Raw genomic sequence first — 24,942 nt, 5'->3', positions numbered from 1 at the left:
CGCTTATTGCCAAGGGCCAACGACCAGATGCTAGATCTAGGACTAACACTTGGTCAACTTGCCGTGACCGAAATACCACCCATGGGATTTAAAAGCTCAATATTCACCGAGGTTCCACCGGAGAAAGCTTAGCCTAGGATTTGCATTAGCGAGACTGCTAAGTTTGCAAGTATTAACCACGGCGACGCTAGTATAGCACCGAGTCAGCTTCTAGGTCTAATGGCACTCATGCTCGGTCACCAAAATCAGCAATGAAATTTAGACTTCTTCTTTGACCATTGTTTGATCTTGAGGCTTTTTTTTTTTTTTTGTTAAATTAAGATCTCCCGCACGAGAAGGTAAGTTTGTTTACACTTTATTTGGCACGACACGCCTCTTTCCGGGTGCCAACCTTCAGATCTCCCATCTTCGAAAAAAACACTTTTCCCTCAGTCTCCCAGAGGGTACGCGTGCAGAACCTGTCCGTGGTAGAGCGTGGCATCCTTGCTTGCTAAGAAAACAAAGCTCGGCGCGATCTCGCTGGGCTGTCCAACCCTGCCCAGGCCGCTCTGCTGTCCGAAGCCCTCCATCTGCTCGGCGGGCCGGCTAGCCGGCTGCAGCGGGGTGTGGACGGGACCGGGGGCCACCGCATTGACACGGATACCCTTGGGCATGAGCTGCTGGGCCAGCGACCGCGTGAAGGAGACGATGGCGCCCTTGGTGGCGGCGTAGTCGACCATGGATGCCGTGCCGCGGAAGGCGACAGTCGACGTGGTGTTGATGATGCTGCCGCCCTTTTCCATGTGCGGCAGGGCGAACTTGGTGATGGCGAACATGGCCACGATGTTGGACTGGAAGGTACTCTGCACGTCGTCAAGGTTGATGTCTTCGAGGTTCTTGCACATGATTTGTTTCGAGGCGTTGTTGACCAGGACATCGATCTTCTTGAACCTGTTTTTGTTGGGTTTCATCATGTTAGCTTGTCTTCTGGGACGGTGGTACAAGCCTGCGTTCCTGAAATAGGAATAAATGCCATAAGCATTGGGGAGCTTACTTGTCGACGTGAGCTTGGACGGCCTTCTGGCACGTCTCGTTGTTCCTCAGGTCGCCGGGGAAGAGAAGGCACTCTCGTCCCTCCTTCTCCACCAACTTCTTGGTCTCCTCGGCATCCTCCTGCTCCTCGGGCAGGAAGGCGATGGTAACATCAGCACCCTCACGGGCAAAAAGAATTGCAGTTGAACGACCGATTCCGGAGCTGCAATGGGTTGTTGTTTGTCAGTTTACTGGGCCATGTCGATCGCTGACAATCGCTGATGGATTGGGTGGAATGGGACATACTCTCCACCTGTGATGAAGGCCTTTGCGCCCTCGAGCTTGTTTGCTGCGCGGTACTCGTAGAACTGGTCCTTGCCCTCGAGCTTGGTCGACTCGCTGGTGGGCTTCATGTCCTTCTCAAGTCTATGGGGGATTGGACGGTTTGTTAGCATTTGTCATGTCGTCCTCACTTTCTGCTCACCCAACACCCCGTCCATCATGGGATGAATGGCATCTGAATGACATACCCTGGCAGGTTCTGCTGCTGGGCATCCTTGACCGGCTGGAACTGGCCGTCCTTTCCACCTTGTGCAGACATTTTTCTGGTTGGTTGTGATGTCGATATTTTTCGTGCTGTGATGCGAATTGGATCGTGGATATGTCGAGTTGCAAGTGATGGTGTGATGAGTGTTCTTCGAATTGGTGCAAAGGAATTTGGGATTCGTGCAATTGAGATTCTTTGCATTTTCTTTGTACCGTTAGCTTGAACTCGGCTCTTTTTTATGCCAACCAGACCGGCAAGAAAATTGCAGGTCCGACTGTTATCTTTCTTCTCCCTCCTCTCTGTCTGTTTTCCATTTCGCTGTGTGATGTCATGTACTGTCATTTCGAAGCTGTATCTGAAAATCCATGACGTCTGCTATACATGTCGAACCCCACGCCGTGTACCACTGCATGCTGCTCTTGCTTGCGGAAGGAAGCCAAACAAAACGCATCATTCTTGACGAAAGAATGATAATCAGGCACAAGAATACAGCATTTTTCTCTCGTCATTTTTCTGTATTTGAACCACTCCTCAGGCCACTCCAATGCATCGAAGCTTTCTATGCAAGGCGGGCAGCACTCAATTGCGCCGTTGATCAAGGTCTCCACTCGATTATGAAGCGCGGCCTGTGCCCCACCACGATGATCGGTCCAACAACTAGGTAGGTACCTACCTACCTTAGGTACCTAACAGCCTGCGGTTGTTGACCAAAATAGTACCTACCTGCATTTATTTGTATGTGGCAATCATTGGATCAGGCTTGCACATTTGCGATGTCATCGAGGAATGATGAATACAGCAGAGCAGCCTCTACGGTAGATTTTCATCGGTATTAACATCGACTTGTATTTGACACGGTACGCTTCCAAAGCCACTGAATTTGGCTCATCTTACCTAACGAAAGTAACAAGTAAGACGTCGCCAAGAAGACCAGTGAGTGGCTCGTGTAAATGAGATGATCCTAACCTTTAATACCTGAAATTGACATAAAAATCGTATCTGAAAGTCTACACCTTGTTCCTAAATGCACAGTGGTCTAGACTAGAGCTTAAACAAACTACTCGAATAACCTTAACCAACCTTCAATAACTTAGCGAGATACCTTGGTCTGCTCCACTTCTTCTGTCACACTGAGGCTCAAGCCCAGCTGAGCGAGGTATGGTCGTATCTAGCCTGTAGGTGCTCCAGGCTTACAATAGACAGAAACCCTGGTCAATTTTCGCTTGAACTGGCATCACATTTTTATTCTCTTTCAATGGCATACTGCATGCCGCATGCCATCTCCGAGTTGCCAAGAACCCAAAATACCTTCGGGTGATGCGGAAGGGAAACAAATCCGTCTTTAGCAGCCGGCAGAGTAATGCTACAGGTTCTCCACGACCATCATACTCTGGTTGGCTGAACCACTTCATCGCCTTCACCATGGCCACCTAATTGCTACATCAAACCCAGTCTTGCACAATGGAGCTGGCCTTTACCCCGCATCAAGACTCTCTCTGCCGGAGGCTTGGCAAAGGGTCCGAGAAGAGGATTGTTGCCGCTCTGACCATGTTGTCCCGCTGCTCTGTCAAGACGATGAAGATGTTTCGTGAATACCAGCTTGAGTTGGTGATAGCTTACAGTGTCTCCTACCGTACTCGGATCGGTTTTAGCTGCGATATCGAAGGCTAATCAGCAGCACATCGAGTGCTCAGTTGAACAATGGCATCAGCTCCAAGAGAACCTTATAAAGTGGCTTCTTCGACCACTGTCCCTGATAATGACTCGGCCAAGGGCGTGAATGTCGAGAAACAAGCCGCCGGGGAACATCCCGAGCTTGATCCCGTTATCGACAAACGTCTCGATCGCAAGTTCGACTTGCATATCCTCCCATTTCTATTCGGGATATGGTAAGTCTGAGCTGCATCCCCAACTATGCCACACATCCAACCGCAACCCGCCAACACCTTTCCCTCCTAGGCTCTTCTCCTTCATCGACCGCAGCAACATCGGCAACGCCGCCATAGCCGGCCTCCGCCGCGACCTCGACATACAGACCGGGACGGGCTTCAACGTGGCCCTGCTTGTCTTCTACGCCACCTACATCGCCGTCGACGTGCCCAGCAACTGGATCATCAAGCGGGTCAAGGCCGGCATCTACCTACCCGCCCTCATCACGGTGTGGGGAGTCGTGTGCACGTGCATGGGCTTCGTCAAGACCTTTTCGGCCCTGGTGGTGTGCCGTATGCTGTTGGGACTGTTCGAGGGTGGCATCCTCGGCGGCGTCATCATCTACCTCGCCATGTTCTACCGTCGACACCAAATGGTCCTGCGGTGCGGGCTGTTCTACTCGGCTGCCCCGCTGTCGGGAGCCTTTGGTGGACTGTTGGCCTCGGGGCTGGGACAGATATCGCATGGTGGATACAACAACTGGCCGTGGATATTTTTCAGTAATCTTTATCTTCGTTTTTCTACCTTGCTGTTCGGCTGTCAGCCTCAAGGGTTCACTTGTGTATAATCCTGCGGCCAAAACTAACAGAGAGTGTCACTTCGCAGTCGAGGGAGCCATGACGGTCGTATTTGGGATCCTCTGCTTCTTCTTTATGCCAAACACGCCGGGAGATTCCCGCTTCTTGACCCCGGAGGAGAGAGAGCACGCCCTTCGTCGCATGCGAGAAGATGCTAGCGGGTCGAGCTCCATCGATGTAGATGACGAAAAGTTCAACTGGTACTGGGTCAAGATGGCGCTCTTGGCACCGCAGACATACCTTTTGTCGCTGCTGTGGTTTTTTCTCCTGGTGCCATTATATGTAAGCCCCTCTTCGTACCACCGTTCACTGCTCCCTTTAGCTCTTGTCTGTGTAACGTGATATATGGTCTCCACGACTGATCAACCACACCCCGACCCTCAGAGCTTCTCCCTCTTCCTCCCGACCATAATATACGGAATGGGCTACACGTCCACGATGGCGCAGCTCCTCACTACGCCCCCCAACATGACGGGCTTCGTCTCGGTAATCATCTGCTCCTACCTGTCCGACCGCTTCAAGGTCCGCGGCCCCTTCATAGCCGGCGGCACGGTGCTGGGCATCATCGGCTACGCCATGCTGCTGGCGTCGGAGCGGAACCCGGTCAAGTACGCCGGTACCTTCTTCATCGGGCTCGGCGTCTTTCAGTGCTCGGCGCTGATGATGGGCTGGTGCTCAAACAACCTCGCACCGCACTACGTGAGGGCCACCGGCGTGGGCGTCATCATCTCGCTCGCAAACTGCTCGGCTTTCATTGGGACTTTTATCTATCTCAGTGATCATGCGTAGGTTGTCCCCTTGCCGGGGGGGGGGGGGGGGGGGGGGGGGGGGGGGGGGGGGGGGGTTCAAAACTCTAAGCTTTATGTTGAGCCCCCACCCCAGCTATTCCGGGCTAGTTTCAAGAGGTGCTAACATCTTCCTGATATCCAAGTCCGCGCTATATTCTCGGTCACGTAATCGCCTTGGGAGCTCTGTGCTTGGCCCTTGTCCTAACCTGCATCCTCACGGCGTATCTGCACTGGGAGAACGGGAAGAGAGAGCGTGGGGAGCGACACCACAGATTGCTGCAGTCTGATGCGCACCGTTTGGGACATCGTCATCCCAGGTTTAGATATACATTGTAAATGGTATTTCTTTTAGAGCATTGACCGGCCAGCTATTCCACAATTATCTTTTTGCCCATTTAGGGCCCCGGCCGACCGGAGTACTCCTTTATAAATAGCTCTATTTACAAAATACATAAAATGCGTTGCACTTCCGCTGGGTACCTCGGCCTTTTACCAGAGTCCGTCTCAACTTGGTCGTGCATTTACTTGGCAAGATTCGCGATTCCTCTTTGTTACTCGTTTGCTTCCTTTATCCTTTCCTTTATTATTTATCTCGAATACATATTTCTGCTATTACATAACTCTAATTTACTGCCATATTATTTATTTTAGTACCATGCAACTCTCAACGGCCTATTTCGCCGCCGCCTTGGTCGTCATCCAATCTGCCGCCGCCACGGTCCATATCCCACTTCCCTCCGTCCCGACCGTCTCCGGATCTGGCCCCGAGCCGCCCCCCACAAAGTCTGGCAACGCCATCAAATACAATGGGTGCCTGGTTGGAGTCACAGATGACACTAACTTAATGTCAAGCGTTAGATGCATTAAATTTGGGGGCACAGGCAAGATCAAGGTTGCCGGAGTCAAATATAAAGTTTCTCTCAGGGATGTTGCAAATGACTCTCAATGTGCGACTAGGTTAGAAGTTGATCCCTTGCCACAGCCACAGCCAGAGGCAGAGGCAGAGGCAAAGCCAAGGAATATCATGAAGTTTGAGTCTGTGCCGGCCGTATGTAATCTCATGGGTAAAGCGAGACACGTGGCACCCCTATAAGCAGATTCAATGAGCGGACAGCTGTCGTTGTAGTGGCCGAAGGCGGTGCGTTGTTTGACACTCTTCGTTCCAAGAAGGCCGTGTTGTTAGCATTAGGTTACTCTGAAGAAGAAGTCTTGGATTTACAGAAAGTTTCATCAATTACGTCAATAGCGCTTTTCGCTTGTGGGCGCATTCAAGTCTCTTACGGTAATACGGTAATAAAGGTGAAGTATTGCTGATGCCCCCCCCCCCTTTCTTTTCAAATTTCGACAAGGCGGGCTCATCCCAAGTCACAAACCCTGAGATAATGTCTGTGGACAATGTCACTTCAAACCTTCAACCCCCACTCCCCCTTGAGTAACATAACTGCACGATTCATACTAGAAATCTCTCGACTAGGTGGTTGGCAGTCTTGTCGTTGTAGTAGTGAATCTAGGTTCAGGTAAAAACCAGCTCAAGTCAGTCCCCGTCAAGCGCGAAAGCACACGCACCTTCTAAACGCCAAAAGGAAAAGTGAAAGAAAAGACTCACAGTTTGGTCCACACACCCAGCCGGCGTCTGGTACGCATACGCGCCCGTGTTGACAAACAAGCCCTGGTCCCTGCACACCAGCCACGCCGCGGCGTTTTGCCTCTTGACCTCGGTCGTTGTCCAGATCAGCGAGTCTCCCTGCCACGCAAACGCCCCAAAGTCGTTCTTGGTCGTGTTGAACCACGTCGCCAGCGCCCGCTGCGGCGGGTCGGTAAGCACCGCGGGCCTCTCGACGTGTAGATACAAGGCCGGCGAGCCCGAGTCCGTCGCCTCCACCAGCTGCCCGTCCTGGATCGAGAACTGGCCCGCTGTGCCCGCGGCACCCAGGATCGCCTGCCCGGCCACGTTGGTGGGGTTGGTTTGCAGGTACTTGTGGTAGTTGGGCGGTGCTACCGCCCGAATCCAGTACTGCCCTTCTGCGAGGATGGTTGGGGTTGGTGCTCGTGGCATGATTGGGTTGGCTGCTGCTGCTGCTGCTGGTGCGCGGGGAATGTTACGATCGGGGTTGTCAAGATGGGGTAGGCGAGCCTCCAGCACCGGGGCTCCAGTGGGATCAGCGGCAAGAGGACGGATCACGCTGTACGTCACGCCGTTGATGACGGTGAACTGCGGCGGCGCGGAGCTGGTACGCGGGCGGATGATGCTGTAGGTGATGCCGTCGATGACGGTAAACTGCGGATCTGGTGTGAGGGTTGGTGAGGGCGTCAGGTAGGTGAAGCGAGTTGTGATCACCGTCGGCCTGGGGCCGGGGACCACGGTGATGGTCGTCTGGACCGTGGTGGTGATTACTATGGGATTCCCTGGCTGTCCTATGCCGGACTCGATCGGCTGGCACTGGGAGTACCATGGGCTTTTTTAGGATTGGGGTTAGCCGTGATCTCGAAATTAGTAAGTACCGAAGAAATTCTTGGTGTATACTTGGCAGAATAGCAGATAGCAGTGCGTGGGCATTGCCTCGGGCCTTCATACCCGCTCCCACCACCTGCGGCATGCGCGTCAGTCAATGTCCTCGAGATGTTGAAGCGTCTTCACTGGAATCGTACATCGCCCCCACATGCTCTGGCTCTGTGCCAAGACTGCACCGCCCATGAATGCCACCACTGCCCATGGTTTGGTCGTTAGATGCATGGCCCTATGATTGCAGCACTGTCTTGCCAGTGACGCTGATTGCAGTGAAATGAATGGTCACGGTGAGCAATTAGCAGAATTTATCGAGTGATCGCTGTCAACAAAATCTAGAAACACAGGAGTCCCAGGTTTTACTGCGACGCAGTCGCAAATATATAAAGATTTTACCATGGAAGCCATCAAAAAGATCAATAGGTCACTTGCGTCGATAGTAGCAATTTGCCAGCTGAAAGGGGGATACTTGAGGAGCCATGGCATGCCTAAATTAACAGCTCATCTATGCAGTAGCGTCATCAGCTCTCGGTCCTGTAGAAGCGAATGAATTGGTTTTCAAACAACATGAACCATGGCTCTCGCTCAAAGGTACGGTCCGCGGGAACGTCTTCCAAAATAGCCGGTGGAAAAAGTCCAATGTCCAGAACGATGCGGAGCATCTGCATCAATATGGCTATGGTGAGTTTTAATTGGGGGGCCCGGACAAACTCAAAGGCTATATTGATGGTGATAATCACGCCGCCGCTACCATAACGAGCACTCTGTAGTTTCAGTTATGATATCTGACGCCTTTGTCGAAGCGAGGTATGTTGTTGGTATTGCGTCACAACCATGCAGCCCGTCGGGGAAAATCACAGGTGTCACTTTAGTGCCCAGAAATGTAAATTCGAGATGGAGATCGAGTTTCTTGGCTTTCAGGTTAGTTGGGTCGCGGTGCTGTGGCCTTGTAGCAAATATTACCACAACAACCTAAGCTAAATTACCGCATCGCATACAACTTGATGGGTTCCCATGGCTGAGGCTTAGCCATTTTAGTATGAGAAGAAAAGTAGTTGCTGCAGTAGAGTCAGCGTCAGTTGGAAAATACCATATTTGGTGGATTGGTCTAGCTTATTGGTTGAAACTTAGTGTGGTAAGAAGCTCTACTCTTGCTTGGATATCGGGGGTTCATTTGCAATGCTACGTCCAGGGTTGATAAAACGGCTGGCTTAGACCAAGTCACCAAAATTGCTACTCGACTTGACCTGACTAAGAAGTAAAAGAAATGACTGAATTAGTTACATTTTGAGTCATGGTTTGAGAATTGGTAAATGTAAAAACAAACTTGAAATTAAAAATAGCAAAGTTTACTATGCACGCATATTGTTATATCAAGATTTATTTTCTTTGAAATTAGAAACGGTTTCTATCATGGCCGTAGCATTAGAAAGGTCAGATATTACGTGATACTCTTTGAAAACTACTCATTTTAAAAGCGGATAAAAATTTATTTTTAATTTACATTAAAAAAAGAAACAGATAAAGAACTATGATGTATCGAATTATCTAAGGTAGATCCCATTTACATGCATTTGCACCCTATTTACGTCAAATGGGTATATATAAAGTAATACACAATTTAAATTTATAGTGCCCAGAGCTTATATACACGTTATCAAGACTGTACCCTCAAAATTAAACCCAAATTAAATTCGAAAGGTATGAAACTCGATTAAATACCTTGAAATAAGCAATAATTGTAGGCACAATTCCCTTCTCATTACATTAAATATTGTTTATTTTATAGCCAAAAAAAACCCAGAGCATGGCGTATTCTCCAAGTCATTCAACTTATAGGTTACGCCACCAATTTGAATTAGCCAAGCCAGTGAAGTTGAATAGGTTAGGATCGTTATTAAAGTTACTTTCATTTGCTCGCCAGTACACAGTATACGCTCCAACATCTTTTACTTGCATGAAAATATGGCAGTTCGGAATAGCCGACGGATGCTTGGTGGTGTTGAGGACCACAAATAGGTACATACCTAAGTATGCATGGGAGGCCAATGAAAGCTTATCCCGGCCAGCTAAATATGTTTCCACTTTTTTCGAGTCGCGGCAAGCTACATTGTTCTTGGTACATACGGCATGCAGCATTTTTCAGCAAATTAGAAGTTCGATTTATTTTAGCGTTCTGAGCAGACTAGAGTGTATATATGCCCAAGCTGAATGCTCGTGCCTCTGGCTTTTTTGCTCATTAATTTATTATTCTACACCTCGTCTCTCTTTTACCCTCGCAAAGGTGGTTTGTTTTCAACATCCTTCCATTATTTTTAACTCTTATACCAAAAACTCTTTATATCACGCCGAGCCCCTACAAGAGCCCCTGGCCAGCGGTTCTGTTCCACCTCCAAAACCAACATCCCAACATGCAACCCAACAAGACCCTGACAACCGCGATCCTGTTCGCCTTTCAGGTTTGCAATGTGGTGGCTTGGTCGAAGTGCAGAGCATATCTTATCTTACCTGATAAATCAGAAATATATCTTGGGCGATGTTCCCCTGGGGACACTCAGAGTATATTTCACGAGAAGAAACTTATCGCAGATATAGAAATTAGGCACGATTGTACCGTTAAAGTGAAAGGAAGCAAGGCCGCAAAGTATGATTTTAGAGGCGAATTCTTTCCGAGCACGGAGTAATTTGTTACGATCTAGTTTCAGTGTTTAGACTAGACCCCCCTGCGTTGCAGGGTGGACCGGGCGCTTAGTCTCAGTGCTCAGACTAGACCACCCTTGCTTCGCAATGGTGGACCGGGCGCTCCATGTACCTTTCAGCCACATGGCTTTTCGGCCAATCAAATCGGCCGAAAAGATCGCGCCCGTTCTAAGTGATTTTTGTGTGGACCCGCAGGTACAAACACAGCCACGAATTGAGCCACGGCTTGATTGTGGATCGCGCGGTTCAGGGATGAGCCCTCAGACTAGTGCAACTTCCTGTACCTGCTTACGGGCCGGCTGGGGACATATTGTTGGTTGAGTTACATGTTATCTGTCTTGAATCGATCTACTTTTATAGCTATTCACCACTTTGTGCGGATATTCATTGTGTAGGGGCAATAGTGTCTACCGGCTACTGAAAGTCTGAAAGTGTCTGCTTGACAAGGGGTCCTGTTTTAAACAGCAACGCTACGGCAGTCCCTTCAAAACAATAAAATAAAAAATCTTCGCAACCTGCAAAATTTGTAAAGCGAAAAGTTAAGAGATATTTGAAAATTGCGACCGAAAACTTTATAATAATACTCTTACAAACGAAAGACATGACCGGAAAAGGCTCCTTTCTAACGGAAATCTCGAAACAATCGAAACATTGTTTTCAAACAAAGAGTTGAAAGCCCGTAAATCATCTTGCAACAGCTCTTGTAATGCAACCGGAGTTGAATTTACCGGATCTATAAGCACTTTACGCCTACGCGCATCTCACACTCTTGAGTACGGCATGGCAGCCGCTCTACCTTGGTATCTCATAGAATATGGACGTCAACCCCAAGGTACCTTGCCATTTTTACGTATCTCTTTGTTGCATGAACCAACTAGCGCACCACTCTCTTTCCAAAGAAGCTTGCATGATATTACGGATCATTCGATCTCATTCAGCAGTCCAGGGACGTTCCAAAACATAAAACCATAAAAGTCTCGTGGGCATTCTAGCAGTTTCACTGCGTAATCCTCTTTATTCGTTGACCGCACTCACAGAGAAGTGCTCATCCGTCGCCGATCCCCGGTCAAAGTGCGGCGGGGGCAGGTCCGTCTATGGACAAGTCCTCGACGGAAGCGGCGACATCACGGCGGGCTGGAAGGTCGTTGGGAACAGCGGGATCTGTGGTTCGAGTGTCACATGAAATCGCGGAGCAGTTTTTCAAAGCTCATCTTTTTTTTTCAAGTATTCCTGGAATTGGTTATGCATGGCTGCCTTGACCGGTAATCAGATCGGAAAATATTAGGATGGGGTTGCTTAACCTCCTCTTATCAGATCTTGATATTGACCAACATCTTGAATCCCGGTGGGTCCGCTAAATCTTTCTTTTTTTTTTTTTTTTTTTTGTAGTAAAAGCTCCAAGATTGGCGACCATAATTGTAACACTGGGTGCCCCCTAGCAAAGACGGCGTATTCACGTACCGGCAATGGTTGGGGGATAATGGATCCTGTAGTGGGTACTTCGGCCGCAAACAACCACAACAAGCAGGTGTTGTCTTGAGCCAAGACAAATTCCCCACGACTTACAAGGTGGTGGGAGATTACAAATGGGGTCTGTAGATGAGCTTAACATCAATGTTATGTTATCAACTCATCTCCATTCTGAATACCACTTCCCAGTTTCTCCGGAATACAGTCGGAACTGTTTTCCATTTGTCGTATGAATCAAACAAGAGATTGACTATAAATGTCGCACCACTCTCACCCATCAAAGTGTGATCATGTAGAGGCTTTCCCCTTCAGCCCCTGACTGCACACCGCTCCTAGCCCTTCCGGTCTCAGCCGTTGAGTATTCGCTAGCTATCCATTGTCATCTGATCTGCCCAAAATGAAGTGCACTTTTGCCGTCGCCCTCCTGGCAGTCGCCGCCTCAGCGGAGCGACCCTGGCTCAACGAGCCCGACACGGGCCTCGAGACCTTCCTGATGGGCAGCAACTGGACGACGGGAACGCAGCCCCGGCTCCAGGACATGCGCGCCCTGCCAGACTTTGACTTTGCCGCCCGCAACACCCTGACGGCGCAGCAGTACTCCTTCTACCGGGTCGCGGCGGCCGGCGAGTGGAGCTACCGCAACAACCTCGAGATCTGGGGCAAGGTGCGGTTCCGGCCGCGGCAGCTGAGCGACGTCACGCGCGTCAACGAGACCATGCGCACCACCATCCTGGGCCACGAGTTCAGCGCGCCCTTCTTCGTCGCCCCGGCGGCGAGGGGCGCATACTGCGACTCGGAAAAGGGCGAGCTCAACATCGTCGAGGCGGCCGCCGCGGAGGACATCTTGTACATCCCGTCCATGTACGCGTCCAAGTCCATCGAGGACATCGCGGCGGCCAAGGCAACCAACGGCACCCTCAACGGCCCTCAGGTCATCTTCCAGCAGCTCTACACCAACAACAACCTCTCAGTGACGTGGGACATCATCTCGCGCGCCGAGAAGGCCGGGTCCAAGGCCATCGTGTGGACGATTGATGCGCCGGGAGATTCGACGCGGCACCGGGCGGCGCGCTACGACACCACAAACGCCAACGCGGTCACGTCGGCGCTGACGTGGGAGCTGCTCGACGAGATGCGGGCGAGGACGAAGCTGCCCATCATTCTCAAGGGCATCACGACCGTCGAGGACGCGTTGATGGCTGTGGAGAAGGGCGTCGAGGGCATCTATCTGTCGAACCACGGCGGTCGTCAGCTCGAGTACTCGCCGTCCCCGCTCGAGATCGCCTACGAGATCAGGAGGAACGCGCCGCAGGTCTTTGAGCAGGTCGAGGTCCTGGCCGACAGCGGCGTCAGGTACGGCAGCGACGTGCTCAAGCTGCTGGCTCTGGGCGTCAAGGCGGTTGGGTTGGGTCGTCCGTAAGTATTCTGGATCTATGGTTGGGGGAGTTTTGTGGTAAAGTAACAGACTGACAATTCCCAATCCAAAATCTTAGCATCATGTACGCCAACTGCTACAAAGTTCCTGGCGTCACCAAGGCCATGCAGATAATGAAGTCCGAGATTGCCCATGACGCCGCTCAGGCCGGCGTTGCAGACTTGAAGAAGATTGGCCCCAAGCTAGTAAGTGGATTTTCATCATGTCGAACAAAGTTTAGATACAACCCACATGGCATCAATGCCGCTGACAGTCATTTGTTTAGATCAACACTCGTGCACTCGAGGACACTGTTTTCTTGATGGACTGAGTATTAGGGCTTCATTTCAGTCATGTTTGACATGTCTGACATTTCTTGTATGCTAGCTTTGTAACACTGTATAGAGGTCGTCATGAAAAATATGCCAAGATTTGACAACAAGCCGATCAAATTCCTCTGGAAAAGTGCATGTTGAAAAATTCAAGGATGAATGTGTGTGGGCGTGTCACGTTCCTATGCAACATTCCAGAGGACAAAGCAATTCAGGTTGTGCCGAAAAGGCCGAGTTCGGTTTTTTGGCAAAACCCATGTTAAATCAGCGTAAAAGATTTTGATTGGCCACAAACCGCTCATTGGCCTTTTCTTTGACCTCGAGCAATAAAGGCGCGTCCAACTTGCACTGAGATCAACCATTATCCCATTCGAGAGTTACCGGAAACAGTCAAAGCAGCCACTTGCATTGGGAATATGTCCTACTGTTACCCATGTTCCCATCAGCATCCCCACAACCAAAGGCGAACGAAGATGATGACCGGAAACGGGACCCGGCGTCGTCTTTGGCACCATGACCAGTTCTGAGTTGCGTCAACAAAAGCCAAACATTTGGAAGAAAAGCCATGGCAAACTTGTGCCAGCCCCAGGAATGAATGTCATCTTCGAGGACTTTTCCTTGATCACTCTTTTCACCAGAAAGAAACACAACACTTCAGTCAACCTAGCAGGCAATTAAACAACACCAGAAGCAATATGCCACCCAAGCGCAAAGCCAAAGCATCCGGCGGATCTGGAACAGCCTTCAGACCAGCCAAACGCTCACGTCATTCCAAAGGAAACACAAACACTATCCCCACTGAAGCCCTAGCAGTCTACATCTTTGGGACCGGCGGCGCAGGCGAGCTAGGCTTCGGCCCTTCTCCTCCCCTGTCCTCCGACGCCGAGTCCCACACGCAGCTCCAGGCCCCTCTTCTCAACCCTGCGCTGTCCGGCGTCGTGCAGGTGTCGACGGGCGGGATGCACTGCGCCGCGCTGACCACAGCAGGCGGAATCCTGACCTGGGGCACCAACGACACGGGCAATCTGGGCAGGAACACGGCATGGGAGCCCGAGGATGGTGAGGACGATGGGCTCTTGGTCAACCCGCTGGATAGCACGCCCATGGAGGTGGACGCGAAGTTGTTCGGCGCGGCTGGGAAGAGGCCTGATTTCGTGCAGGTTGTAGCTATCGACAATGCCACTTTTGGGCTCGCAAAGGACGGCAAGGTCTGGGGGTGGGGGTCTTTTAGAGTGAGTACTTGCGCTGCGCAATGATCAAATAACATGCAACAGCAAGCTAAAAGCAAGTCATCGCAAAACACAGAACGAAAAAGGCCTGTTCGGCTTCATCAAAGCCAAGCTCGACAGCAAACCCAACCCGACCGACGCCGACAAGATCCAGATTAACCCTACCATCATTCCAGGCCTCCCCGGCAACGTCAAGCAGCTGGCCGGCAACACTGACCACATGCTTGCCCTGACGCACAACTCCCAGATCTGGGCCTGGGGTGGCTCATCTTCCTCTGGCGAGCTGGGCCGCCGAATCCGCAGCACCCGGTCCGTGAGCCGCTTCAACAGCCTCGTGCCGACGCGCGTTGCCCTGCCCCGGTCCGCCGCCAAGGAGATCCGCGCCGTGTACGCCGGTCCCCACCACAGCTTCGCCGTCGACGGCGACGGCCAGGTGTTCGGCTGGGGCGCGAACCACTTTGGGCAGACGGGCGTCGTGGTCTCCCGCCATAATGGAGCCCTGGGGGTGGCTGAAGACTGCATCACGACGCCTACGCTCGTTCCCGGCATGGGCGCCATTGTGCACATCGCGGCTGGATTGCACCACAGCGTCGCGTGTGATTCCAACGGGAACGTCTGGGCCTGGGGTCGTTGCGACGAGGGCCAGGTGGGGCTGGATATTTCGAGGTTGCCGGTGCACAAGTTGCTAGTCGACCAGCGCGGGCGGAGGACGGCGCTGCTTGTGCCGAGCATAGTGCCGTTGCCGTTGGAGCAGGGCGGCAAGGCGAGGCGAGTGGCTGCCGGCGTGGATTGCTCGTTTGCGGTGACGGAGAATGGGAATGTGTATGCTTGGGGCTATGCGGATGGGTACAGGCTCGGCCTTCATAGCGAGACCACTGAGCCGGAGCCGAAGATGCTGAGCCGAGATGCCAATAGGGGTTCGATCCAGAACAAGGTCTTTTCGTGGGCCGGCTGCGGTGGGCAGTTTGGAATTATTGCTGGTCCTGTTGTTGATGATGATGATGATGATGATGATGATGATGATGATGATGATGATGATGATGATGATGATGATGATGCACCGCAACCGATTCAGGGGCGCATCAAATTTGCAGATGTCGACAAGGCAAAGCATGGTGCCGCCGAGAATGATACCGTGGATTCTAGCCACAAGGAGATCGCAGTTGGCGGAAGTCACGCACCGCACCTCGAAATCACTACTGCGAGAGGCAGCCTTACAACCAGCAATCTCCAGTCCCTACCAAACGTCAAAACTGCTGACGACCAACAGAGCCACGGGAATATCCTGCCTGATGAATTCGTCAACCGACAACGCTCCAAACGGATTAATCTGCACTATCTGGTCGATAACCCCGGTGCGGGCGAAGATGATGCCGATGACTGCAGCTCGGACGGGGGGTCGTATACACCAGGAACTGACGAGGAAGACGACACGGACGAGTGGATGAGCGGTAGTGAGGAGTCGGATGAAGAAAACAAACCGGGACAAAGCGACGATTCCAGCAGCGACGGCGGTGCAGCACTCCAGTCTTCTTCCTCTCAAAGAGAGTAAATCCCGGACGAAGATGACGAGTCCGAGAAGAGCAGCGAGCCCAGTGGTGGCGAGGTGACGCCCGGATCCTCTTCTCCTCCTCTGAAAGTCAAGACAAAGATTACAGCCAGGGAAACAACGAGGACAACAGCCAGTCTAGCGAGAGCGAACCAAGCAGCAGAGGATCCAGTCGTGGCGAGACGACGCCCAAGTCCTCTTCTTCTGGAAGCGACGACAATGAGTCCAGCGAACAAGGTACAGAGGGCAGTAGCGACAGCGGCTGTCAAAGGTTACCGCCTTTGCGAGCGGACCAACGCCATTTTGTAGATGGAATGGGGCTGCCAATCCCGGGACTTGATGGAAACATCAATTCGCACGGGGACGACGACGACGAAGGCAACATTCACATTGAGCAAACTACCCGACAATTGCCAGCTCGGGGAGGGCCCCTTATTGACGGAATGGGACTGCCCATCCCGGGGCTGGGAAGGCACGTCGCCTTGGACGGGGATGACGAGGACAGCGAGCCCAGTTTGCTCTCTTCCTCCGAACACGACGAGGAAAGCCGTCTCAGTTTTGTCTCATCTTCCTCTGAGGAAAACGAAGACGATGATGTTGAGCAAAACGCCCAACCTTTACCAGCGCGGGAAAGGCCCCTTGTTGATGGAATGGGACGGCCCGTTCCGGCAATGTGGGAAAGTATCGGCTTGGGCGGGGACAACGAGAACGACGTCGAAGAGCGCAACTCACTCTTCTCCGAAGAAGATGAGTACAAGGACATCGACCAAAACACCCGGCCTTTACCACCGCGGGGATGGCCTTTCGTTGATGGGAATGGTGTGCCCGTCCCTGGACGGGGCTACGCACCGGACTTTGCTGTCTATGTTGACGAAGAAGACGGTGAGGAATATGAGGATGACGGCGGTGCCAATTTGGAGTAGATTTGACTACACGAGGGCAAGTAAGGATGTGTGAGCTGAGGTATGGTAACAAGTGCAAGACCAATTCGGCCGATTTGCTTTGGACAAGGTGTAGCGTTTTTTTTCTTTTTTTTTTTTTTCTTTTTCTTTGGAAGGGTGGGATTACGTGTTTGGTTTTCCTAAGGCACGCTACACTGTAGGCTGTAGCCGTGGAAAGCAAATGGCGCCTTGGATGATGTGTATCTGGAGCTCTATTGATCCTCTTAAGAGTTCACCTTGTTTGTTGATAATGGTTAGTCCTACCGTGGCAAAATAATTCGTCTGCTCCGTGGAACCATCCGCATCTACAGTTTTGCTGTTTCAACTACCGGGACGGACCGCTTTGCCTGTCACATGAGACAATTCACTAACCTTTGGGTGACCGGACGGAGATTGGCACCATCGTGGTGTCCGGAGCCCATGGATGCAAGGGCTGTACCCATGGATGCAAAGGCTGTACACCATACTTGTATATCAGACTTGCCTACATATCGACTATACGGATATGCACTTAAACCTACGATTTTTGAACGCCAAATAATATAGACACAAGTCTTGGTATTATCTTATGGATTGTGTGGAACTTTTCTTCACCCCATCGAGTCAACCGAAGGTCAAAAAGCGCCCGAATACAAGCCAAAACGAGGTGATACGAAGGAGAGTTAGGTTGACAGGTCTAAGCCTGGTTTCTTTGTAGGAATCAGCCTACACAAATAGTAAGGAAATCATGTACAAGAAGCCGTCAAAAAAAAAAAAAAAAAAGACTGTGGTTGGGGATATCCTGATAGGAAATGAAAAAGCTTTGACTGATAAATGACTGATAAGAAAAGAGTGACAAGAATCTGTAACAAATGAGCGTGGGGGGTATGATTTATATAAAACAAGATAACCAAAACATCGTGAGAGACCCAAGGAATCTAATCATTACGCCCCGTTTTATAACATGCAAACCTCTATCATGTAGGTTTGCGTTGGGCGGTAGGATTTCTGATAAATGGAAAACATCACATGGCCTGGCCAGGGACCGGCTTTCGCTCGATCGACTCCTTGGCCCGGGTGTGGCCTGGTTGGCCGTTCACCAGTGGTGCTTGTTCTTTAGGCGGCGGCATGGGGCTAGGCTCCGCTGGGCTCTGCCTATGCATGCTGCTTACTGGACTCGGGGGCTTGTATCCCTGAGTCTGCATTGGACTCGGCGGAGTGGGGCTCTGGCGACGCATGCTGCCGACAGGACTCGGGGGCTTGTATCCCTGAGCCTGCATTGGGCTCGGCGGGGTTGGGCTCTGGCGCCGCATGCTGCCGACAGGACTCGGGGGCTTATGTCCCTGAGGCTGCTTGGGGCTCGGCGGGGTTGGGCTCTGGCGACGCATGCTGCCGACTGGACTCGGGGGCTTGTATCCCTGAGTCTTCATGGCAACAGGGGGATTTGCTCCCCGGTATGCGTTGACCGGTGGTCCTGGTCGCTGTCCAGGTGGGCCACCGGTCCTGGGCTTGAGTGGACGGGTGGAAAGGCATGTCCTTGGGACGACACCTTGCTGGGATCGGTCCAAACGGATGCAGAGCGCCTTAAACGGAAGAACAGTTAGATGGTTGCTCATGAAACAATCGGGATGCTGCCAGTTGAACTTACCCATCCATCGTCATACTCAAACAGTAGCCGCACCAGAGTGCCGGCCTTTAGTTCCATCTCATCTTCCATCGTAGGCTTAAAGTCGAGCTGTACACGATGGACAGCAGATTGTGCAGGGCCACCGGCAGCAGCAATGGCGGCGGCTCCGGGTGATGCTACAGCGGCAACACCAGGCGACAGTTCGTTTCCGCTGTAGTCAGTCCTGGCAGGGCTGGCTTGGCTACCTGCGGCTCCGGGTACAGGTGGCAGGGTCAGGTCAAGGGGGTGAGGTGCGTCCTTGCGGATTGACTGCTTGCGAGTGAGCATTCCAGTGGCGATAGAAGATTCATCATTTCCGGAAGCAGGCGAAACGGACGATTGCTCCATTGTCTCGGCGTGGTTACCAAAAGGATTCGCCGGGTTGTTGGCGCTGTTGCCGGTGCGCGGCCTCTCCCAGGCGTTATCCGAGTTCTTAGGGTAGACGGGTGGAGCACCACTCAGGTTCAAGGGCAGAGTCGGCTGTCGGTTCAGAGGTGTCAGGCTCAGGCGGGAAGATTGGTGGCGAGATGATCGCCTTGCGTTGGAGTTGGGGATCGCGGCGAATGCTCCCGAAAACTTTTCATCCTCCTCCTGCAGCTGCCGCCTCTCCAGCTGCTGCTTGCGCTTCTTGAACAGAAAGAATATGAGCAGGGAGATAACCAACAGACCGCCAATGATACCAAATGCGATACCAGCCTTGGAGGCAGCACCACCAGAGTCATCATCATCAGCCTTGCTTGCGGCGCTGGATGGTGTGGGAGTTGAGCTCGGGGTTGACATTATGGTTGGTGTGTCCTTGGCGACCGCCAATGGGGCATCGCTCGCCGAAGCTAGTGTCTGCGTAGGCGCAGCAATAGAGGCGGGCAAGGTCGAGTCGTGCAACGTGTTAGATGCTTCCGTCGTCTTGGAATCACTGGGAGCTACCAGGAGAGGGGTTCCCTTGAGCTGCTCATCCGTCTTTGTCACGACATTGCGACTCGTCGGCGTGTGTGTCGATTTGGACGTCGACGCCTGAGTGGTGGTGGTCTGAGACCTACTAGCTTGCGGTTTCGTTGTAGGTGTGTCGTCCTCCTCGTTCTTGGTTGTCTTCGGCTGCGGGTTAAACGCGTCCCTGACACCCTCTGTGAATTCATCCCAAGCATCCTTCAGACTCCCACGCTGGCGCTTCTCCACGTTCAGTGCTGTATCCTCCAACTGAGCCTCCTCAAACTCCTGAACATTCCTCGCTCGCAGCTTCTGCCGCTTATGCAGCTGCATGTGTCTTCGGTGAACCATGATAAGCTCGTTGTCGTCCTAGGGACCAATATCAAATACTCTTGTCGTCTGAAGGTGAGTAAAAATAGGAGGGTGGTGCAGATCCAACGGCCTACACCTATCTCTCCACTGCAATCTATACGCTGAGCGTTCAAGTATCAGATGCAATCGAATCGTAAGAAAAATATCTTTCAGCTGATAACTGCTCAGAATCAAAACGCGATTGCCGAGAGGCGATGTTCGAAGAACAGGTCAGTTTGCTGAATTCGATAATGCTGCGCCGACAAGAAAAGAATGAATGCGACGGAGCCGAGAAGCTAGCGTCAACGCCGATTATGTTATGGTAGAGCACCAAAAAAGAAGAAAAGAGTGTGTTTAGAAGCCGGTCAAAGAGAGGCACAGCTGCAAACAAAGCACGCAAACGGAATGAATGGAACGGCGGAACAAACAAATGTCCTGCCACGAGCCTTGCGACGAACGAGAGCTCTTAGGGAGTGGGAAAAGAGGTCGTATGTGACCGTGGAGAGTGGAAGAGAGGGTAAAGAAATTGAAAAACTGCCCTGCCTTTGGGGGTTGCCTTGTGCAGTGTACCCAATGAACCTGGCCGGGGGTTTTTACTGGGGGGTGACCCTGAAAGAAAAACACTTGCCGATCTTTGGAATAGTGGGGGGGGCTTCAACGTTGCTTTTCTCCAGGGCACGGTTCCTCCTGGGAAGTTCCACCCCCTGCCCGTCAACAAAGACAGGGTTCAGGTGTGTTGGAGGGCAAAAGGGCGACTTGCTGCGGTGCATTGGCAGTACTGTACTGACTTTTTTTTGACTTTTTTTCTTTTTTTCTTTCTGGGATGGACAGTCATTCACTTCACCGCAACGCAGGGACGAGGGATAATGCAACCCACTTGCTGTAGTCAGAGTGTCGAAGCGCCGGCGAAAGTCAGCCGTCATCAGTCAATCATTACCCAATAAAAGAAAACCAATGCCATATTAAGCTCCTTGTCTGAGTCGTTGGAAAAATCGGTGTAGGCAATTAATTGGTTTTCGTCTGCCGTGTCAAAACTTAGTTAAACGTTTACCGGCAAGGTAGCGGACCATTGGGGATCATCCAACCGATTGTCGAAGACTACCACGGACGAAGCAGAGGGACGGCGCGACAAATGTTGGTTTGCGCTCTCAAGTCGCAAGTTGCCATGTGGACTTCCTTACCGACTGCCTGGATTGGCTGGGAACGTCCTTGTACGTTCGCTGGGTCTTTCGATCCTGGCGTATTTTTGGCCGACCGAAATAGCGGAGCCACCAGGGGCAGGGCTCTTCCAATTGGCCAGCCTTTTGGGATTACGGGGTCAGACGCGCATCGCCGAATAAGCGAAATTACTTCGTACCGTTCGTGCTCTCTTCCAACATGGGATGACGGCCCAACCCAAAGATAAGACTCAAGGGATAAGCCATTGTTGTTCTTTTGGTGCATGACGACTTAATACTTGGGGTCTCCCAGGCCTGTCACGCCGGTCAGATATTGCTTACCGTCGAGAGACTCGGCATCATTTTTTTTCGTGTTGGTCACATAAGAAAGACACTTGGGGGATGCACACGAAATTAGAACCTCACTGGATTTTGTTTTTAAAAACTTTCAATGCAAGATTATGTACAAAAAATAGTCAAATAATTATTTATACAGGAAGTTTGATTCTTAGTCTATGAAAATCAAACACAATTGACCCAGCTGCCGAGTCAGAGGAGAAAACAAACCCCAGGGCAGGTTTGTTTCGTTTCATGCTCAATTATTCCCTAATAACAGGGCAAATATAGAAGGAGATCGTCACGGGTTTGGTAACTATTACGGCTACCATCGAAGTCATCCAAACCTTCAAACGAATTTTGGATGACTACCATTGTGATGGCCACACTGACGCCCTTGTTTGTGCTTTTGAAACACGCCAAATACCTGGGCGTGGTGGTGTGGTTGCCGATCGTCATTAGCACTCCCCGCCCTTGCACCTGTGGGAAATCCCGCAAAAGCATAGCCGACGCCAAGCCCTGTAATCAGAACCGGAGCGACAGGGAGAGAAGAACGAATTTTTTTTTTCTCTTTAAAAAGGCCGATTGACTTTTTACGGTACCGAAGGTGCTATTCTAAGGACATGACGGCTAGTCGCCTACTCCAGGGCCCCATACCCATTTTATCTAGAAAATTGCCCAATTGGACTTTTCAATGCGTTGTATCTCGGTTGTCCTGGGTTCCCCAAGCGAGGGCAGGCGTGCCTGTGGACCACAATGACGATGAAAAAAGCTCATCGCTTAACCGTTGCAATCGTCGTCAACCAGTCGCGTAAGAACGAGCTAAGCCGTTGGGCCGTCGATCTCGAGAGTCCGGCTCGCTCACACCAGGATGTCCCCCATGTAAATGATATCACTCAAGACGCGAAACTCGTAAGGCCGAGTCGGAGATCGCGCTGCCTAGGCCCAGCCGAAGAAAAAAAAAAAAGAGACAAAAAACAAAACAAAAAACGCGTGATGAGAACCAAACTACACGAACTCGCCTGCCTGCCTGGTCAAAGCATCGGAGGTTTAATGCTTAGTGCTGCGTGTAGGTTGATACGAGTAGAGGTGGCGCGAGACTAGAACTAGAACAAGAATTCCATCACGGCGAACTAGAACAAATCTAGTTCGAGGTCTAGAAGCTGAAAACTTTCGGGGTATAATTCTAACAAGAAATGTATCTACAACATCCGTCACGCCATCAATCCTGTACTTTTTCCACAAAAGCCAAGCGCTTGTCATCGTGAACTGCAACGTCACTGGGGGGCACCCGGACTTTGACCCCAGCCAGGTTGGCCTGGTGGCGGTTGTTGTTGCTGCGCTTGCCTAAGGGCTTGCTGGAACGCCGGGTTGGCATACAACGCCGCCATTGCTTGCCAATTTGCTTGAGGTTGGCCAGCAGGAGGAGCAACAGGCGGAGCATGTTGTCCCATGGGCGGCGCGGGTGTAGGGTTTCCGCCAAACTGGTGAGCCGGCGGAGGGAAAGGGGGAAATGCGAACGGCATGGCGGCGCCTCCTTGTTGAGCCTGTTGCGGTCCAGCATTGAACGTCATCGGTGGTGGAGGTGGAATCCACTGGTAAGGAGCTGCAGGTTGTGACTGGGGGGCCTGTTGTTGCTGTTGGTCATAGTTTGGATAACGGTCCTGCTGCGGTTTTGAGTAGCCGTTCGAGTATCCTCCGCTGTTTCCTCCACGTCCACCTCTGAACCCGCCTCGGTTTCCGCGACCGCGACCACGACCACGATCGCGGAAATTGTCTCGCTCCCCGCTGCGATCGTTCCCGGCAGCTCCTTCGAATGATGGGGGAGCACCCATACCGAAATTCACTGGCCTGGAGAGAGGCTTATACGGACCATCATCATCGTCGTCATAGTTCAGCCCGACGTCTGCGTTCGCTGCCGCCCCGCTTGATGAACCATGATGACCAGAGCCCGTTTCTCGGTTCTGTGCGCCTCCACGGCCACCGCGACCACCACCGCGGTTGGCCTTCTTCTTCATCTTTTGCTGTCGCTTGTGTGCCTGTTCCTGTTCATCGTCAGAGAATTCCTGATCCTCCATAGGAATCTCCTCGTCATGTAGGTTGCTAGCGTCATATCCCTTTTGTTGGCGTAGGGCTCGTGTCAAGACTACTTGTGCGTGCTGAGGCGAGTAGAACACCGGCATATCAGTGGTAAGGCCCTCTTTTTCGACATCCTCGGCAGTTGCAAATCGAAGGATATACATAGGGCGAAGCACCGAACCGATGACATCGGCAATGGCCGCGATGATGGACCTGTCAGCACGGCAAACTGCCGTCTCTATATCCAAGACCCGTTCCTCGCCGTCGTCGCCAGACTGAATCAACACCGTATTGCCCACAATCCTCAAGATGGTGCCCAGAGGCAAGATTTCCATGTCTTCGGTTATAGTGACCTCGGGCTTCGGAGGGACCCAGTCAGGCTGTTCGTTCTTAGATCGCACTTGTCGACCCTTGCCTCCGTTTTTGCCATCACCGCCAGCATCACTGTCGGCATCCGAATCGTCGCCGTTCGCCATGAGCATGCGGACTGTTTCTTCTAGACCCATAGCACCAGACTCCGAGTCGTCATCTGAAGAGTCATCTGAGCTGCTAGAGTCGCTCGAAGACTCATACGGAGATGAATCTGCTTCCCATTCCGCCACAGCGCCCTCTTGCGCGGTTGGCTCGGTAGTTGTCGCGGGTGCTTGTGCTTGCACTATCGCTTCCGTCGTCGGTCCCAAGTCCTCCAACTTTGGCTGGGACATTGCGAACAGCGCTGCGTCAAGAGCGTCTGTGACGTGTGCTGAGTCTTCCATGTTATCGTTGTTCTCGCCAGCCAACGGGTTTGTGGCTGCCTGTGTTGTATTTTTCTCGGCAGCTGGTGCGGCAGTCTCCGGTCGAGACTGTTGACTTTGCGCGTCGTGTGTAAGTGCTGGTGCTTGGATATGAGCTGCACTCTGTGTACTCTCGTCGACGTCCATCGAATCCCCGTTGACTGGTAGGGTCGCAGAGGTGCTTATGCCGGCGGCGTGGGTGGGCTCGGGGAGCTGAGATGAATCCACGTTCATGGCATCTTCAGTAGCTGGATTGTCACTTTCCACTTGACTTATGGTAGAGGGATGTTCTGTTTCGGAGTCTGTCTTGGGGAACGCCTCGGAAGCGAAGCTGGTGACTGGAAGCGTTTCATTGGGTTTTGCTTCGCCGAGCCCTGGAATTACGAAGCCGCCCGACATAATGAATGGCGCCCGTCTTTCTACAGTTGTTAAGATATAATGCAGTAGTCGTTTAATAATGTAGTGACAGAATCGCCAGAATTTCTGAGCTGGCGCAGAGAGGTAGGTAGATAGGTCAGAAAGCAGACGAATTTGGCTTGCAATTCGAGGTACTTGGTGGGGTCCGCCGACAATCCAAACTTTTGATACAACTTTTTTTCTTCATTATCGCTACGATAAGATAACGATACCCCGGATTTCTTGAGCACTAATGCCAAAGTGGCTAGCGCATCTGCAGGTGCGAA

General features: G+C 51.8%; 7 protein-coding genes across 7 annotated transcripts; 3 read left to right on the top strand and 4 right to left on the bottom strand.

Annotated features, from left to right (window-relative positions):
* Positions 1-362: 362 nt before the first annotated feature.
* Positions 363-1,860, bottom strand: PgNI_12206 (uncharacterized protein). The gene is made up of 4 exons (XM_031132161.1): positions 1,542-1,860; positions 1,318-1,437; positions 1,034-1,234; positions 363-930 (listed from the first exon to the last, which is right to left on the bottom strand). Exons 1-4 carry the CDS (start codon positions 1,757-1,759, stop codon positions 429-431), a joined length of 1,041 nt encoding a protein of 346 aa, XP_030977206.1. The 5' UTR covers positions 1,760-1,860; the 3' UTR covers positions 363-428.
* A 1,320-nt stretch (positions 1,861-3,180) lies between these two features.
* On the top strand, positions 3,181-5,243 carry PgNI_12205 (uncharacterized protein). The gene is made up of 5 exons (XM_031132160.1): positions 3,181-3,447; positions 3,518-3,987; positions 4,094-4,347; positions 4,450-4,850; positions 4,997-5,243. The coding sequence occupies exons 1-5, from the start codon at positions 3,260-3,262 to the stop codon at positions 5,187-5,189; spliced, it is 1,506 nt and encodes a 501-aa protein (XP_030977209.1). The 5' UTR covers positions 3,181-3,259; the 3' UTR covers positions 5,190-5,243.
* A 902-nt stretch (positions 5,244-6,145) lies between these two features.
* PgNI_12204 (uncharacterized protein) lies at positions 6,146-7,671 on the bottom strand. Its single transcript, XM_031132159.1, has 4 exons — positions 7,503-7,671; positions 7,378-7,441; positions 6,460-7,309; positions 6,146-6,360 (listed from the first exon to the last, which is right to left on the bottom strand). The coding sequence occupies exons 1-4, from the start codon at positions 7,585-7,587 to the stop codon at positions 6,304-6,306; spliced, it is 1,056 nt and encodes a 351-aa protein (XP_030977208.1). The 5' UTR covers positions 7,588-7,671; the 3' UTR covers positions 6,146-6,303.
* A 4,255-nt stretch (positions 7,672-11,926) lies between these two features.
* PgNI_12203 (uncharacterized protein) lies at positions 11,927-13,274 on the top strand (the record flags this gene model as incomplete). The annotated part of the gene is made up of 3 exons (XM_031132158.1): positions 11,927-12,945; positions 13,023-13,149; positions 13,230-13,274. 3 exons carry the CDS (start codon positions 11,927-11,929, stop codon positions 13,272-13,274), a joined length of 1,191 nt encoding a protein of 396 aa, XP_030977204.1.
* A 696-nt stretch (positions 13,275-13,970) lies between these two features.
* On the top strand, positions 13,971-16,976 carry PgNI_12202 (uncharacterized protein; the record flags this gene model as incomplete). The annotated part of the gene is made up of 3 exons (XM_031132157.1): positions 13,971-14,507; positions 14,581-16,052; positions 16,145-16,976. 3 exons carry the CDS (start codon positions 13,971-13,973, stop codon positions 16,974-16,976), a joined length of 2,841 nt encoding a protein of 946 aa, XP_030977203.1.
* A 1,022-nt stretch (positions 16,977-17,998) lies between these two features.
* Positions 17,999-20,698, bottom strand: PgNI_12201 (uncharacterized protein; the record flags this gene model as incomplete). The annotated part of the gene is made up of 2 exons (XM_031132156.1): positions 18,622-20,698; positions 17,999-18,556 (listed from the first exon to the last, which is right to left on the bottom strand). The coding sequence occupies exons 1-2, from the start codon at positions 19,912-19,914 to the stop codon at positions 17,999-18,001; spliced, it is 1,851 nt and encodes a 616-aa protein (XP_030977205.1). The 5' UTR covers positions 19,915-20,698.
* Positions 20,699-22,684: 1,986 nt separating this feature from the next.
* On the bottom strand, positions 22,685-24,658 carry PgNI_12200 (uncharacterized protein; the record flags this gene model as incomplete). The annotated part of the gene is made up of 1 exon (XM_031132155.1): positions 22,685-24,658. One exon carries the CDS (start codon positions 24,656-24,658, stop codon positions 22,685-22,687), a length of 1,974 nt encoding a protein of 657 aa, XP_030977304.1.
* Between the last annotated feature and the right edge of the window lie 284 nt (positions 24,659-24,942).

Source organism: Pyricularia grisea, assembly GCF_004355905.1.
Source record: "Pyricularia grisea strain NI907 chromosome Unknown Pyricularia_grisea_NI907_Scaffold_8, whole genome shotgun sequence".
NCBI lineage: Eukaryota > Fungi > Ascomycota > Sordariomycetes > Magnaporthales > Pyriculariaceae > Pyricularia > Pyricularia grisea.
This window is presented reverse-complemented; position numbering and strand designations above follow the sequence as displayed.